The sequence below is a fragment of the Anolis sagrei genome, chromosome 3, assembly GCF_037176765.1.
Source record: "Anolis sagrei isolate rAnoSag1 chromosome 3, rAnoSag1.mat, whole genome shotgun sequence".
Taxonomy (NCBI): Eukaryota; Metazoa; Chordata; class Lepidosauria; order Squamata; family Dactyloidae; genus Anolis; species Anolis sagrei.
This window is the reverse complement of record NC_090023.1, coordinates 259,542,164-259,559,497: the sequence shown is the minus strand read 5'-3', so window position 1 is coordinate 259,559,497 and position 17,334 is coordinate 259,542,164. Positions and strand designations below refer to the sequence as shown.

At 40.1% G+C, this 17,334-nt stretch overlaps 1 protein-coding gene across 8 annotated transcripts in view; it reads right to left on the bottom strand.

Annotated features, from left to right (window-relative positions):
* ATP11B (ATPase phospholipid transporting 11B (putative)) overlaps positions 1-17,334 on the bottom strand; it is a 99,495-nt gene that overhangs the window by 16,097 nt on the left and 66,064 nt on the right. For 3 of the 8 annotated variants that reach the window (XM_060767451.2, XM_060767444.2, XM_060767443.2), the window contains exons 26-29: positions 17,205-17,228; positions 14,726-14,791; positions 12,440-12,543; positions 10,933-11,098 (exon numbers count right to left, since the gene is read on the bottom strand). In XM_060767451.2, coding sequence (XP_060623434.2) covers positions 10,933-11,098; positions 12,440-12,543; positions 14,726-14,791; positions 17,205-17,228 — 360 coding nt within the window. Of the gene's footprint in view, positions 1-1,461; positions 2,699-6,106; positions 6,193-10,932; positions 11,099-12,439; positions 12,544-14,725; positions 14,792-17,204; positions 17,229-17,334 lie in introns of those variants that run through there. The other 5 variants (XM_060767448.2, XM_060767449.2, XM_060767447.2 and 2 more) reach the window with 3 other exon arrangements.

Sequence of the window (17,334 nt, the reverse complement as noted above, 5' to 3'; positions counted from 1 at the left end):
CACACAATGGGAGAAGATCACTAACTGATTCAAAGGCAACTGTGCTCTTCATGGGAGCAAGAACTACTGATGGGACACCATCTTCCTTTCCGCACAAATGTTTTTCTCCCATAACATCCAATTTTAATATGACGAAAAGGAGTTAGATCCAAATACACTTGAGATCCAACTGAGAACCTGTGACCTTTAAAGATACTGATGATCTACTACTCCAGCCAATCACACTATTTGAAAATGACGGGAATGGAGCTCAATATCTGGAGGTCTTGGTTTGAGACCTTGATGGCATTATGTTTGAAAATAATATTGCTGTGATGCAATAGGAACTGGTTTCTTAAAGCTTCAACATGTATTCTGTATGCTTGCTGAAGATTATGACATTGAAAATTAATTTTTCTATACGAAATAGGGGCAGATGAGGATTCTGAGCTAAAGCAGTATGTTTGAAAAAATCAGCCCTAGCAGGCACAGTAAAAATGTTTAAGCCTGTAGAGATCTTTCTGAAAAGATATTTGAGTTCTCCTCTATCCCACCTCTTAAGTCTATACTTTTTGTCTTTCACTAACTCATTGCTAAGCATTCATGCTGTAAAAGTGATAGTGCCAGGTCATTTTGTAATGGTGATGCTTTTTGGTCCAGAGATCATGTACTGATGTCACTAAGGGAAAAGAAATAAAGAGGCACTGATCCCTAATGAAACTAGTATTTCCATCTTCCCAAAACCCTTTAACAATAGAAAATGTTTGTTAAAAGAGTATTATGTCTCGATGTATTAAAATGAAGTCATAATCACAGGAAATTTCTACACCATGGATAAGTGTTAAAGGAAACTCATGTCCAAGATGCTTGCCATAGATTTGTGCTCCGTTATACCTAGTGCTTGCAAGGATGGTTGTATCTCATGTAGGAAACTGTGGCTGTCTCTGGGGTGCCAATATTCCCCCACAGCATTGTCAAAAAATAAATCAAAATCTGAAGTGGCAGGAACTCCTTTCCTGCTTTTAAGAACATGTATTTTTAATGTTAGACTGTGGATTCACCTCCACTGTTTTTTTTTTTAAAGTGAATTGCTTCTCCTGGTGGTGTTCAGCAAAGGAAAGTTTTTTTAAAAAAAAATCAGAAAAGGGGAAGCACAGAATATGTTGTACTTGCCTCTTGCATTAGATAAACTAAGTCACACAATCAGCGTATACACTGGATCTTAACCAGAACTCAGGCAACAAGTGATATTCATAAAAGGTGTCTCTTGGAGGCAGATAAGTGGCAATAAAACTTTGTGAGAAACAGGTCCGAAATCAATTGTCAATAGCCTGTCAATCACGCTAAAGCTATAAAAATGGTTTTAAAATAAATGTATTGTAGTTATTTTACATCTTCAGACGTGTATTGTTTCTTTACCTCCATAGCAGTATTTCCATTTTCATGTAAACATTCACGGATCAAAACAGGGAATCAACCTGCTTCGTTAATATCAGCTTTTAATTGTTTTCGTTTTAACAATTCAAACACAAGCCTTGGCACGGTCAATTTTATTCAGGCAATGTAACCAAGCTCTTCATTGAGCTTTAAGCAGCTATTTCCACTTGCCCTGTGCTGTTGCGGGAAACTTGTGTAAAAAGAGTCATATCACTGGAAACACCTCCATTAGGTCAAAAGTCTATTGGTGGTTGTGGTGAAGATTTTATTAGAAGGTGGGATGTCCTTCTGCTTGTGATACGAGGAGAAAAATGTCTCAAGTTCTGGAAACACAGACTTTAGAAAGATTATAGACAATCTGACTTCCAGAGAAGCAGAGACTGACTCTACGTCTTCATGAGTTTTTCCTCATATTGTCCTCCGTCCTTCTTGGAACTGCAAAACACACCCAATTTTGATCTAAATGTTCCATGTGGGAATTATGTAACTGGAAATATAAAGGATATCTCAAGCTATAGTCCTTTACATCTATCCCAACTATTCCTTGGGGACTCAAACATGTCATATTTGGATGATCCAAAAGAGTACACAGACCACTGTTACATGCATGAAAACACTCTTTCTGAGGCACACAGATCATTTGGGATACTAGCCTGGACCTATTATTGGTTGGGAGGGGAATCTTTTGCAGTTGTGCTGGTGGCAGCAGGTACTACTCCAAATCAGGACTATACCTATGGACAAATAGCAGTTTATATCTCCTAACACAAGGCCGTGGAACCAGATGCCATTCATTACAAATCCAATGATCCCCTCCCATTATTAATTAGTTAGCCTGGCTAAAGTTGGTGGGAGCTATAATCTAGGTTCTGTAAAGTCACATTCTATGGCCTCATACCTATAGTCTTTTTATGCTCTACTTTGAGATTGCTTTGAATGTCCCAACAAATTTCCCCCTAAAATTGCAAGGGGGAGTGTACTGCAAGTGAGAAGCTAAATTAAATCAATGTGAGAGTATTAGTGACCAAGTTAGCAAAAAAGCAAAAATTTGAGGCATGCCGACATGTTACAGTATATCACAGTGACAGTGCAGGACAACAGGGCACCAGGGATGGATCTGTGATGATTGAGACAAGATATATAGAGCCGGCATACTACCTAGGGCACAAGAGCACCCTCGCTGCCTAAGAGCAGCCGTCAGCAGTTGCCTGCTGTCTTCCCCTCTGTGGCCGCTTTTAGCAAAACCACATGCTGAGCTGAGTGAGTCCCTTTCCTCTTCCATCTAGAAAGGGACAGAAAAAAGCAACAGATCTTATGATGCACCCGTCGCTCTTTCAATATGACAGAAGCAAAAGTGAACTTCCAAATGTCATTTATTCAGTCGAACAGTCCTGACGCCTGGGTATCCATTTGCTTACCTACAGATGAAATGCAAGAATTCAGTATATAGAGGTTTGAAGAGACTCAAGAATATCTTGTCAAATGAGTTTGCTGAAGAGAGCTGGGCACATTCCTGACAGTTGCTGTCATCGTAGGAAGAAGACTGCTAACCTACCTGCCCACCATACCTTTATGCAGTACTTTGCATAATGACAGACTGAATAGCACCATGAAGATGGTCACAGGGATTTTTTTTTCATTTTACAATGGAATCCAGAAAAAAAGTTTGCTTATTCTTAAATATACATAACCTAATAATTGCCACACCAGGTAGCTATCAACAAGACAACCTACCTAATTCTGCCGACTAGGGGGCAGTAGGACAGGATCTAATTGCTTAGTTCCTATTCTGTTGCTCGCACTAAACTCGACACTAATTACTTTTAAAATCAGATTTTAAGGCTTAAGCCTTGCAACCAAAAGCATCTCTTATTGCCATGGTTTATTCTAAAGCAAACATAGGCTGTTTCAAATAATGTTTGGCACAATGCTACCAGGTAAGGAAGAAGTAATATCCCTTTGAATCACAGTGTTATTTAGAAGTAAAGACAGCTAAGACTCCATCTACACTGCCATATAATCTTGTTTTTGAATCTGGCTTATCTGCTATATGGCAGTGTAGACTCATACAATCCAGTTCAAAGCAGATCATCTGGATTCAGAAACTGGATTATATGGCATTATAGATCCAGCCTATATCCATACTATCAGCTGCAAGGAGTTAAACAGCAACATCATCTATCCTAATTACATTTGGAAATAAAGCTACAAGTATATGCATGGACACAGAGAAGAGGGGTTTATTGTAAAGGGGAATTAACATTTCTCAAGCTGACATGAAAAAACTCCAGGAAACTGATATTTATTAGTAATTCTGAAGTCTGATCGACTTTGGCTTGTGACTCAGACACAGCACTGATTCATCTCTTACCAATTTATTAAGACCTACCTGGAAACATCCACAATTACGAAATACCAAATGGCCATTCAGCAGATTTCTGGTAAGTCTTAATTTCATTTGAAAGCATTAAAATACAATTTCCTTTACTATTTGTTGTACTTGAAAGCTATTGCTCTGATGAAAGATGCAGGAATGCTTGCAAATTTCTTAGCAGAATCGAAGGCGAGCATGAATGGAGATGTAAGAATATAGGAAAATTTAGCAGTTAAATGCAGATGAATGACGAATTCTATCTGGAATACAGCAGAATCCATTACTATATTCAGACTGTTTCTAATTCCTTTCTTGTATTTGAAGAAAGGCATGGAAAAATATTGTCTGAAAATACTAAATAATTCAGTCTAATGAGAATATATTTATCGTAAGACACTTGTACATGTGTGGTCCTTAAAAATAAAATAATAGGCTTATTCATTCTAAATGCTGGTGGCAATTGTGATGATATTAGGCTTGAGATTTGCTCACACTTTGGAAAATCTCCACATTTATAATCATGGAAATTGTGAAGCTCTATTCATCAAAGCTTCTTGGTGGTTCTTGAGTATTACTAAATCTACTGCAGCTTCTCATATTTTCCCCTAGATCAGAGGTTCTCAACCTGTGGGTCCCAGGTGGTTTGGCCTACAATTTCCAGAAATCCCAGCCAGTTTTACTGGCTTGTTAGGATTTCTGAGAGTTGATGGCTAAAACATCTGGGGACCCACAGGTTGAGCACCACTGCCCTAGACTCTAACAGTGTTAATATTTAGGATAACCTTAAATATTATGAGAAGTATTTTCTACTTTGGATATGCTCGGAAGTGTAAGAGTATCTACGCCCTTCCCAAATTGAAATGCAAGCCAGGACACATGCATTTGTCCATGGTTAAATCTTAGGTACTAAAATAGTCTGCTTTACTATTTTAGAACTTAACAAAGCTGCTTATTATTGTCAAGAGAATAAACAGACAAGAAAGACAAGGAGCCTGAAAATTCAGATTTCTCCCATCTGAAATTGAAAAGTTTGTTTCCAAATATTTTGTTCGTAAGAAATCCTGCTGACGGACATCAGGATTTTTTTGTGCCATTATCTATTTACTATACATCTGGTATTCACGTAGGAGTGTGCATCAGCCATTTGGTCTGATATCATTCCTTTTTAGTATGTACAGATCAGTGTTTCTTGATATAATGAGCCATTGTTTCCTGTTGCATCAAGTAACAATAGTTTGTTAGGACAGAAAATGGAGACTCTTACACCAATGTCCGATAATGAGTGAAGATAATGATAATAATTGGAAAAGTTGTATTTCTGACTATACCTCCAGAAAGCCTCAGTCCACATGATCAATGCTTTTCCAATTTCTGGGAAATAATTGATGTTTCGCTAAATGAACATTTCAAGGCTAATTAAACAAAGAAATGTACATTTAATCATTAAGTCAAACTCAAAATTCAGGGTGACAATTTAGGCTTTATACAGAAAGTGTCACCTGATATATGGATCAAAAATGCTTCTTGAGGCAGAGAATCAGGCCTTTCATTTGGCCTTCAATGTAAATTTCCCTTACTTTTTAGCTTTTCAAGTCACATCCCTGCGATATTTCATTTAAGTGTCTTTAGCAGTATGTTAGCAGGGTGTTCCAGCTGCTAATGCACTCGCCCAGCATGATGTATGTATTCATCCAGCCCATTTACCATCCCATTAACCCCCTGCTTACAGCAAACACAGCATCATACGCTTATCTGCAAAACACAATACAAAGCTGCACAAATGTGTATATAAATACAATACACGAAACAACACAAAGGAATCCCCCCCCACCCCTCATTTACAAGTTAAAAACATCAGATTAGCAAAAAGGAATGTCATTGACAAAGTACAATTTCTTTTGCTGTGGCTATTGCTGCTCAACATGCAGAAAAGATTGATACCTTCATGGATGGTTAAGTTAAGCAAAAGCTCTGGGACCATGCTTGAATATACACATATATTAGTGATTTCACATAGCAGAACAGGGAACGGGCGCAGATTCTGTACACTGATCGGCATGCTTACAACTTCTCCCTCATCCCCCCACCCTCTGGAAAGAAGTGTAGAAGAAATGAAACACATGCTGCATTTGGCTTGCAAACACAGAGCAAAGCTAAGGGAGCAAAGTGAGAAATGTATAAACTTGTGTTGCTGTTACTGCCCCTCTCAGTCCACACTAGCAGCCATGCCTCCTTCCCTTTTTTTCTCCCTCAGTGCTGGTTAGCTGCCTTTCTGCATGCATAAAATGGGATAAAGGACTGCCCCTCCTACTCTACCTAATTTTGCTCAGCTGACTCGGTGCCCTGGACAATGGCTGCAGTGCGATGCATTCGTCACTTAAAGCAACTCTGCTGGAGTACATCTATAAGTGGACAAAGAAGGGATGGAACATACAAGTCAGTGAGAAGAAGGCATCTTTCAAAGACATACGTAGACAGAGGATAGGATCTGTATAAACAAACATCTTCAAAACGCAGGGATTCACTTGACACACAGAGCACATACACACAGGGACAAATGCAAATTTGCAACACCTAATCTGTTCTAGCTGTGGAGTGTTAGCTGCCTTGAGTCTCCCCTGGGAGAAAGGCGGGCTATAATAAAATAATAATAATAATAATAATAATAATAATAATAATAATAATAATAGAAGTGTCCGACGTGTGATCCAATTCAACAGCCAGCAGAGTGTCTGCTGTAGACTCATCTTGTTGTGTTTCAAATAATAATAATAAGGCTAGTCATGGCTTCACAAACACTAGATAAGCTATTTATTCACTATTAAAGGCGTAATGTACCATATTGAATCAGGCACAGTACCATTTATTGGCCATGTACTCTGAACCTGCAGAATAGAGCTTTTGCAGTTGGTTTTTCCTCATTTTAAAGGGCAAACCAGTCTTCCTACATATGGAAGGTGTCATATGAGCAGATCAACTGGTACCACTTCATGTTATTTTGTCTTTACAGTCACATTTAAACTTTTCCCCCCTTTTTCCATTGAGGAGATGAGGATGAACAGAAGGACCAACATCAGTTTAGCACTCCATTATTTCTGCTATTAGGTTAAAGCTGCATCAAAAGTGATATTAATTTTTATTAGGATGTTTCTCCCATGAGTCATTTTTTTCCATAGTGAAGGAACAATGAAGAGTAGCTGAGAAGTCAGCATAAGGGATTCCAAAGCAATAATGCAAAGTCAGATTAGAGATGTGGCATCACTTCCAGCTAGAATTAGAAATGAACATTTCAAAGACACACAAGTGGGATAAGAATACAAAATTATGCTGTAAGGAACATATTTACCCTTGGAAACATACTTGAAGGCAATATCCCTCTCTTGCATCTGTGCAGCTGCATTAAGGGAAACTAGTACTGTAGCTTAAGTAGACCTAGGATCCTACTAATGCAAGCACAGATGTAAGTAAATCAGGTGACTTTTCTTTGGAGAAGACCAGCTTCTGATGACACAACATTTACGGCCAATGGAATTGCTATTACTTCTACATTCCCTCAGATATTATAATCAGTTGGTCACAATGAGTTCATATTAAATGGTTTGAAATTAGAAAAATGAATCAGAAAATGTGCTATTCTTCTCCTGATGCAAAACTACATTTTTAATTAGATCACATTGGTAGTTGTGAGTGCATGCACATGTCACCTATTTTAATAGATAACTGTTTTAATTTGTTTCTCTTGACTTTATTACATGCCATACTACAAGAAATACCGTGTACTTAGGACCATTCTCTTTTTTTTTACTTTCAAGTAAATATGCACAGAACTATTGTGATCTAAATGTTGGACTATGACTATGGAGGCCAAGGTCCTATTCTCTGCCCAGCCAAAGGAAACCACTGGTAAATGACTTGAGGGCACACAACATGAGGGCACACAACACAACACAAAGCAACAACAAATATGCATTGCCCTAGGGGGTTGGACTGAATGGCCCATGAGGTCTCTTCCAACTCTTTGATTCTATGATTCTAATGTTGATCCAGATAATCACACAGGAGGGGGAGAGGTTTAAACCTTCATCGAAACTGTCCCACAAATCTCCTCTCTGCCATGTGCAGAGTGAGGACAAAGAGAAAAAGTTTCGGTTGGAGCCAACTGGGGCCTTTCTCTTGTTTATGTTGCACTTGGGGAGCAATCAACAATTCTAGGTGAAGCTTCCCAGAGGAGAGATTGTGAGAGTCTCAGTCTAGATCCTAGCACCGCATTATTACTAGACGATAAAAAAGTGATCCAAAGCAGAGAATCACATTTAATGCAGTTTATTCATAATACAACATTAAACTGACACATCATTTTAAAATGGGCATGACAGAGATCCATCCATGACTTGCTACACTAGTTTCGACTTTGTCTCTCTTATAAATCAAATAGCAGCTTTATGAATACTGGATTTCATCCATGAATGTTGAACAACTATTTTTTAAAACTGGCGGAACAGGCTTGTTCAACAGGAATATTAGTTAATACAATTTTGTAATCTTTTAGGGTTAATCATTTGTCGAAACGATAAACCCTGGGCTGCGCCATTTCAGACTAGAAAGGGATTCCAACACTTCATATATGATGAATCTGTTTGCATTGTCTGACACTAGACAAGAATGTTAAAGAAGATAAATTTGTCCTGTTCTTTTCCATAACCAACTGGTTTTCTAAGTATAGGAGCCATTCCTCTGCCAAGAATTTAGGCATGTTTTTCGGTTTCCCACATCAGTATAAGTGTCTTTAGCAGTGTTCTGATTAAAGCCAGCTTATTTCTGGTAAACTTCATTTCAATGTTTGGAGAAGACATATTGCTTCCACGTTTTAAAAAAGTAAGGTTCTAATTCAAATAAATGAGAGGAGTCACTTCCATGATGCACAGGGCATATAATGCAGGTGGACAGGCTATATTTGTTGGAAGGATCAGAAGGGCTATTCTTAAGCAACTAACTCATTATAACCTTAGGAAGTTATATCAACTGCATTAAGCTAAGAAATTCTAAGTTTTCTTTTAGTCTGCCACATGCTGCTGCAGGCTCACAATGATCTTGCAAGTTAATTGCAAGTCATCTCTAAAGGTTAGCTGCTGTGTTGACACTTTATTAGGAAGTATTTGGAAAAGGTCTTTTTTACTGAGTTTCAAAACTGCCACATGGCCAAGCCAATGGGATTTGCATCACAGAACTGATGCGAAAAATAAAATGTTTACACACTGAATATAAAAAAAACCCCTCCAAAGTTGGAAAGACACAGTTATAATCTTATAATTAGCAGCACTGGCATTCAGGACAAACTAGAAACAAACAACTGGCACATATACACTAGAATAGATTACTTTCACTTTAGGAGCCCACCACTCAAAGAAATAGCAGGACACCTGATTGTACAAAATGACTTTATATGCCACAAAACTCTCTGGTCTTCAGAAAAGACATGTTTATTTGTTTGTTAAAAATGCAATACAACTGTTTGGTTTGCTCCTGACACAATAAATACATAAATAAATAAATATTAGGGAAAGCAGTTTTAACTCCAGCTTTCCAACAGCTACTTTGCGAGTCTGTGGCATCCTGAAGATAAGGATTGTTATGACAATCTAATGTTTATACTAAAAAACAAGGGAATATGAACTGCTACCAGAGTGTTAAAATCAACCATGTTCATATGTGTCTTCGTAAGTCTCATTCTGATGTGAACCACCATGTTTTTTGTACTGTTTTTCCATGTCTGCCAGAAACAGAACATCTAAGAAGCATGAGCAGGGCATACGTATGCCTAAAAAAATAACATTTAGAGTTGGAGAGTTTCTAGCTAAAGAAGTGGCCAAAAGTGATTCAACCGATACTGAGTTCAATTTGTTCAAAATGAGTAAGCAGAAACAAGAATCCCATTTGGATATTGGTAGGGTTATTGTATATAACTCACTCCAAAAAACTAGCCACCATTAGAGGAGGACAGAGAGGTAGCTTATATCAAACCAGCCTTGCTTGGCCAAGAAAGAGAAAATAATGGGGTCAAAAGTTTAAAATGGCTGTTGTCTGCTACGTGAGGAACAATTCTGGCATGCATGTACAAGCATTTTATATGTTTTTATAAAGTGGGAACATATGACTAATTGACCAAAGTTGTTCCCTGTTCTTGAATTAAACTACATAAGGAAAGCTTGGAGTGAACATATATGATCAAGATGGGGAGGGTCTAGCCCTCTAGTTGTCACAGAAATCCAACTCTTACTATCCCTTACAATTAATCATGCTTTCAGAGGCTGATGGGTGTTGCAATCCAATGCCCAGAGAGCTACTCTTGATACGTATGACACTTATGTCCAGGAGTCTTTCAACTACAGAGCCAGTTGGCTTCTCCTTATGATTGAAACGCCAGAATAACTGTACAAAGCAATAGCCATCTGCACCACCATAACAAATAAAACAAACAAATAAAAAAAGGACTGGAGTAATAATGCAAGAGACTGATACAGAATTATATTTAAATAGTCCAAAAATGGCCTAGCAGTTGATAATGTACCCAAATGATAAATGAGAGGTGTGGGTCCAAATAGCACATGCTAGACAATCTCCTTTCTGCTGTTCTTTTCCGATCAGAGCCCAGACTGACTGGCAAGTATTCTAAGGTTATTATGACATAAGATCTAGATTATGCCATAGATGAAATCAACTGGGAGCCCTGGGAAAACACAGCTAGCATAGTTCCTAGCATTATCTAATTTGCTAGTGATCTCCCAGATTACAATGGTGAGGAATATGAAGATGCGGTCAACACTATTACTAAATGACTGGGAGTCAATATTGTTAAGTCCACCTTCTTAACTAGAGAGCTAGTAATAACGATACGCATGTCAGCTATAAATTGTTTTGATATATTTATACTTGGCATCTGTTCTCAATTAGATTTTGATATAGTCAAGAAATTGACAATAACTGGCAGTTTTTAAACTGTAACGCAGAAGAGATTTTTATTTTACATAGTATAGTATCGCCATAATTTTACTAAGAGTTCTATATTCAAACAAACACAGAGAAAGACTAACACATTTAACCTATTCTCAATATTAGTAAAACCACATGTAAGAATAGGTTACCTGGGCTTTTTCTGTACTTGTGGGTTGTAGGTGTCTGTACAGTACTTTTTTCGCAACATCAGGAAACAAACAAGTAATGACTATGATGATTATGGCAAACCAGGCAGAGCCACTGGACAGTAACTGAACAAATACAAAGTACATGTCTTGAGTGTGCAAAAATGGCCTGAAAAAAGAAAGAAAGAAAATGGATGTCAATACAGAGGACGGGAAAAACTAGAACACAGCTTAACTTGCTTCATTAGAATGTTATTTAAAGTACTTTTAACCAACCTATCATTACCAGGACAGGTTGGTCTGTAAGACACTAGAGTCCATGACAAAACAATTAGATATAAAAAAAACATTTTCATAAAATGTCACTATTCTTTTAAAGTAGGAATAATGTGGCCCTGAACATGTTGTTGAGACTGTACATTCTGAAATCCCATATAGCTGAGTAAGGAATACCAGGAGATGAAGACCCAACAAGTATCTTCAAGGCCATGTGTTTGTTTTTTGCGTATGTTATTCATAAGACAGCTGAGGGAACCACAGCAATTCACAGACATGTTTCCCTGTTGTGTCTACATGCAAACATACAACCCTGATCCTGTAGTCTGTTTGCTGGGTTCCTCATCCTCATCCTCATCCTCATCCTCATCCTCATCCTCATCCTCATCCTCATCATCATCATCATCATTTATTTAGAGATTGCCCAGTCTCCCCAGGGGGACTCAGGGCGGCTTCCAGACAAAAAAGGGAAACATTCAATGCCTTAGTAACAAACAAACACATCCATCAAAAACAGTGCTAAGGAACATCATTATAAACTCATAAATTACTAAACAAGCAAATAAAATTAATTATTCAATAGCATAATTATCTAAACATACACAAAAGCTCCATAAAAACAAACATTAACAGGATGCATAATATAAGTAAAATTAATTGAGATGAATATATAGCAGCCTGCAGGGTCAAAATGAGATTGGTAGCATTCCAGAAGGTTGTCTTTACAATATCCTAATCCTCTTCTCCATAGGCTAAAGTGCATAAGTGCATTTTCAGCAGCTTTCTAAAGGAGAGCAGGGAGGGGGCCATTTTTATTTTTTTGGGAAGAGAGTTCCAGAGGCAGAGGGCCATCCTGGAGAAGACCCCCTTTCTCTCGTTCCCACCAGCCGTGCTTAAGATGGGGGTAGGACCGAGAGGAGGGCCTCCTTTGCTGACCGCAGTGCATGAGGTGGCTTATACTGGGAGATAGGGTTTGTTAAATAGCCTGCATCTGAACCGTTTAGGGCTTTATAGGTAACAACCAGCACTATGTATTTAGCCTGGAAGCAGACCGGCAGCCAGTGGAGCTACTGCAACAGGAGCCACAGTTAGTAACCTGATTAAAACCTGGAAGTGAACTTATTTCCATTAGCAAACAGAAAAGTAGCAATGGCAGCAGGGTCAATAAACAGTAAGGATTGCAATGACTTAAGAGAGCTATAATCCATATTTATGTGCATGCAGGAACACCTACCAGATAATTCCGCCATAGAACAAGGAGAATACGAAGTAAAATGCAATGGAACCCCAGGTGACAAAATGATTTATCCATGTCCAGAAATGAGTTTCTAAAGCCATCTAAAAACACAATATGAGAAACTTGGAATAAATTTACCATACAGGTAGGACATATGAATAGCACAAATGGTCTTTCTTGTCCTTTCCTTTTAAAGAATGCTATGAAAACATATCACAATTGGACAAGGAGGAAGAAAATCTATGTATCTTAGTTAACATGTCATTAAAAATGGTGATCACCACCATTTTGCAGTTTACTACACAGCCCACATGGGTTGTATAGCTTTATTTTAAATTTACCTTTTATTAGTATTGTATTTTAATCTTTGTATGCATGCATTTTACAGTACTGTGTTTTAACATATGAATGTTATTATATGTATTTTTAGGGTGATGTGTTTAAGTGTGTTGTGTCCAACCTCGAGCAGTGAATGAGAAAAAGGTAACAAATGAAAGTAGTAGTAGTGGTACTTGTTATTCTTATTCTTGGGTTTTTCAATCCACCTCACAAAAATCTCAACAATGCCTAAAATCTAAGATGTAAGTAATTCTGCACAGCATTTGATCTGAACCAACTACTGAAAGAGTCATCTAACATATAGGCAGGGACAGACGCAGGGAGGTATGGGCTTATACAAAGTGTATACGATGAATAGCCCATTCAAACTGGAAAGTTTCTCCAAACTGTGTTGTTTTGGACTATCTCAGAGACAGAGCTCAGTGACAGGCCTCACTACCTCTGAGGATGCCTGTCATAGATGTAGGTGAAATGTCAGGAGAGAAGGCTTCTAGAACATGGCCATACAGCCTGAAAAACCTACAGCAACTCTTGATTCTGGCCATGAAAGCCTTCAACAATACATAGAGCTTGGAAACACCTTTGAATAGAAGAATGAATATGGTGACAATGTACTGAAATCACAAAACTGGGACATATCATTGTGTTTGGTCATGAATTTCTTGGGAATATTAATCTTCAGTATCTTTAGTGTAATTTTCTAGACTTGACTCAGAAATCATGTGGTTTTTAAAAGTCTGGAGTTGAGGGGGTTCATAAGGCTGCATTCCTCCAGCCAACGCTTGGGGCTATATAGCTTCCCCTCAAAGGAGACTAGCAATGCTTCAGACAGAGCTGGGCATGTTTAGCCTCCAGAAGAGAAGGATGAAAGGAGACACGATGGCCATGTATAAATATGTGAGGGGAAGTCATACGGAGGAGGGAGCAGGCTTGTTTTCTGCTACCCTGGAGATCAGGATCCGGAACAATGGCTTCAAACTACAGGAAATGCGATTCCATCTGAACATGAGGAAGAACTTCCTGACTGTGAGAGCTGTTCAGCAGTGGAACTCTCTGCCCCGGAGTGTTGTGGAGGCTTTTAAACAGAGGCTAGATGGCCATCTGTTGGGGGCCATCCTGTGATTTTCCTGTTTCCTGACAGGGGGTTGGACTGAAAAGGCGCTGGAGGTGGAGGGGACAGGATCGGGAGGCCGAGGGCCCACTCACCTCCTTGGGGACCAGTTGGTTGTCCCCGCTGGGCACCATGGCAGGCAGGCAGGCAGGCCGGGAGACAGAGGCAGAGGAAGGGAGAGTTCACGGGAGGCTTCGTCAGCAGCACTATTGCAGGCACACTCTTTTCCTTCCTGAGGGCCAGGCCTGGCCTTTCCTGACGACTCCCACGAGCTCTCCCTCCCTCTGCCTCCGCCTCCCTGCCTGTGCCACGGGCCACGGTGCCCAGCGAGGAGAACCAGCCGGTCCCCAAAGAGGTGAGCGGGCCTGAGGCAGGAGGCCCAAAGGCATTGGAGTTTGAGGGAACAGGGTTGGGAGGGCGATGGCCTGCTCACCTCTTTGGGGACCAGCTGGTTCTCTTCGCTGGGCACCATGGCAAGCAGGCAGGCCGAGGGAGAGAGAGCTCACGGGAGTCGTCATCAGCAGAACTATTGCAGGCATGCTCTTTCCCTTCCTGAGGGCCAGGCCTGGCCTTTCCTCAGCGGCCTTGCCTTAAAGCCCGTCAAAGGTGGTGAAGATTTAGGAAGGCGGAAGAGGAGGGGGAAGAGGAGGGGGAGGAGTGGAGAGGGAGCCAGGTATCCCTACATCGCAGATTTTCACTTATCGCGGGAGTCCCTGAAACGGAACACCCACGACAAGCGAGGGAACACTGTATTCCTAAATAGCTACTGGACTGTGAAACACTTGGGAACAATTATATATAGTAAAACCACAAATTAATGACAATGACTATACCTTCATTGTAACAGTTATCACCATAACTGTGAAGACCAGAGTGCCAAATGTCCAGTTTCCAAACATCTAAAAGAAAAGAAGGGGGTGGGGAGATGTAATTTAATCAAGTGGAAGATGCATTAATGAAGGAAGTTCCTTCATGTTTACTTGCCTACTTAGTTACGTTTAGTAAAGCAACTAGGAAAATGCAAAGCAAAATAGGGAAAATGGACAGGCTACTAAATTTCTCTACAGGACATGTTTTCCTCTTCCACAAAATACCACAAGTGTATGGGAATAGGATTTCAAAAAAAAAAAAATCTCAAGGAAAACAATACTACAGGGAAATCGCAGCCAATTATGCATAAGTACCCAGCTAATGAGAAATTCTATTGCGTGTGAAAGCAATTAGCCTCTAATTAACCGAGTGGGTGGGATTGCCTTCAATGCAGCATCACATATATATTTTCCAAATCACATTCTTAAATATCCAAAAATAATGGTGGACTTAGGAAATTAAGAGCAATCACTTTTTGCATGAAATTGTGTTTTCTTGAAAGGCAACACAGCACAAAGTGGTTTTTGATTTTACGAACAGTTGCGCATATATTTCTGGAATACTACAGCAATGCACTAAGGAAATTCAGATGGCTATTAGCTTTGCTGCTACAATAAGTGGAATGTAACATCGTTATCTTATTCTGAACCAGACAGCTTTGAATTACTGCAGAATTTTGGATGTTCTCTTCATCAATGGTTTAGAATAGAAGTCTCAATTCTCAGTATGGTAAAATTGTGAGCATTAATAAGATTTCCCCCGCTAAGTTTAAGTCAGCATTCTATGCTCTGGACAGTTTACAGGAAGTTTAATTTCAATAATTTCATCCTACACACGAGAAATTCTTCAGATGGGGATGTCTTAGTCATGATTACTTCAAGACCTACCTGCCTGAATGCATGTTGACAGTGGGCACGTCCAACTGTGAAATCATAACAGTTTAATGGCTCTGGCTACTAGTCATGGACCCAAAATTTGTTCCATTCATTTGATTCGTGTTTCTCTTTCGTTCCATCCATTTGGATAGCATGAAATGGAAAGGCCCCTCTTGGAGCGAAAATGCTATCAAAACGAAAGGCAGGTGGGAGCGGGTACTAGCTCCAAGCCTGCTTTTTGGATTGATTGCCTGGGGCCTGGCAGGGTCTGCAGCCGAGCACCGAGTAAGGAGCACTCCTTACTTGGCGCTTGGCTGCAGGCCCTGCCAGGCCCGCATGCATAGGTCCAAAGCCTACACCTGTAGGCCCAAAGGCTCAGCCTATAGATGCAGGCAGAGGCGGCCCTAGGTAAGCAAACAGTATTTTGGCGTGTCCCCCCCCAACCAATCATTAATATGGAGCAGGAACGAGAGGGGCTAGGCGAGGCTCAAGTGCCCGGCCCCTTCAGGAAGAGGATCGCCCGGCAGTGAGGCAAGGAAGCCGAGGCTCCCCCCGGACTGCTAGGGCTGTTGTGAGCCAAGGGAGCATTCCTCAAGTGGCGGTTGAGGGGCGTTTGCAGAGGCGCCTCTGCGCCCCTGGCAAAAAAACGTGTACCGCAACCGCTTACTTTGCGTAATGGATGAGCCACCCCTGGGTGCAGGCTTTGTGCCTATGCACCTAGGCCTCACAGGGCCTGCAGCTAAGTCCTTAGTGCTTGGCTGCAGGCCTTGCCAGTCCGTGCACGTAGCCCCAAAGCGTCAGGGTGCCTGCAGCTAAACGCTGAGTAAGGAGCTCTCCTTACTCACGCTTGGTTATAGGCCCTGCAAAGCCTGGGTGAGTAGGTTCAAAGCAACATGTTGTACAGGTGAAGCTCCCAACCTCCAAAATTATGGGCTGAAAGAAAATGGATCTTTCGACCACAGAAACAAAAAACAAATATCTGACCTCCCGATTTCGGGAGACTCAGACAAAAACAGATCAAGGCCCCCACCAAAAGCCAGAACACAAAACGGATCAAGGTAAGTCCTGAATGCATGCTACATCCTTTGTAATCCCATAATTTCTAATTTGGCGAAGTATTTAAAATCTCCACTAGAGAGCTCTATTAATAGCCTAAAATGCAAACACCAGGATTCCATGTGATAACTCATGGCAGTTAAAGTGGCAAATTCCTGCAAATCTCTAGGGAAAGAGTTTGGTTGGAGACAACTTGTAAAGGGCTCTTCACGGTACACTTTGCATTTCTTTGCCAGTAAGATGCATACATTGTCAGTCTGTTAATAATGACAGCCCTTAGGAATGCAAAGTGCACTTTTTAAAAGAGGAAGAATTATAATGCTGGGCTACGTTTGCAGTGAAATGTCATAAAACACATACAGGTCTTTCCATTCACAGTTCTCTCTGTTCCTTGCCACCATTTACTTTTGAATGTGTTCAAGGAGAAGGGATGCCGCATTCTTTCAACACAGATACAAAATACTGTATCTCGTGCTTTCCGTATCTTTCTTCCTAAAACACAGACGCTTACCATTTGCCTGTTAGGTTTCAATATCTGACGACATGCACAGCATGAAAGAAGGTAAGGAAAGAAAAACTAAAAGATCAAAGAAGTACAGTATCATAGGATATGGGTAACAAGTCTACAGAGAGACATTTCC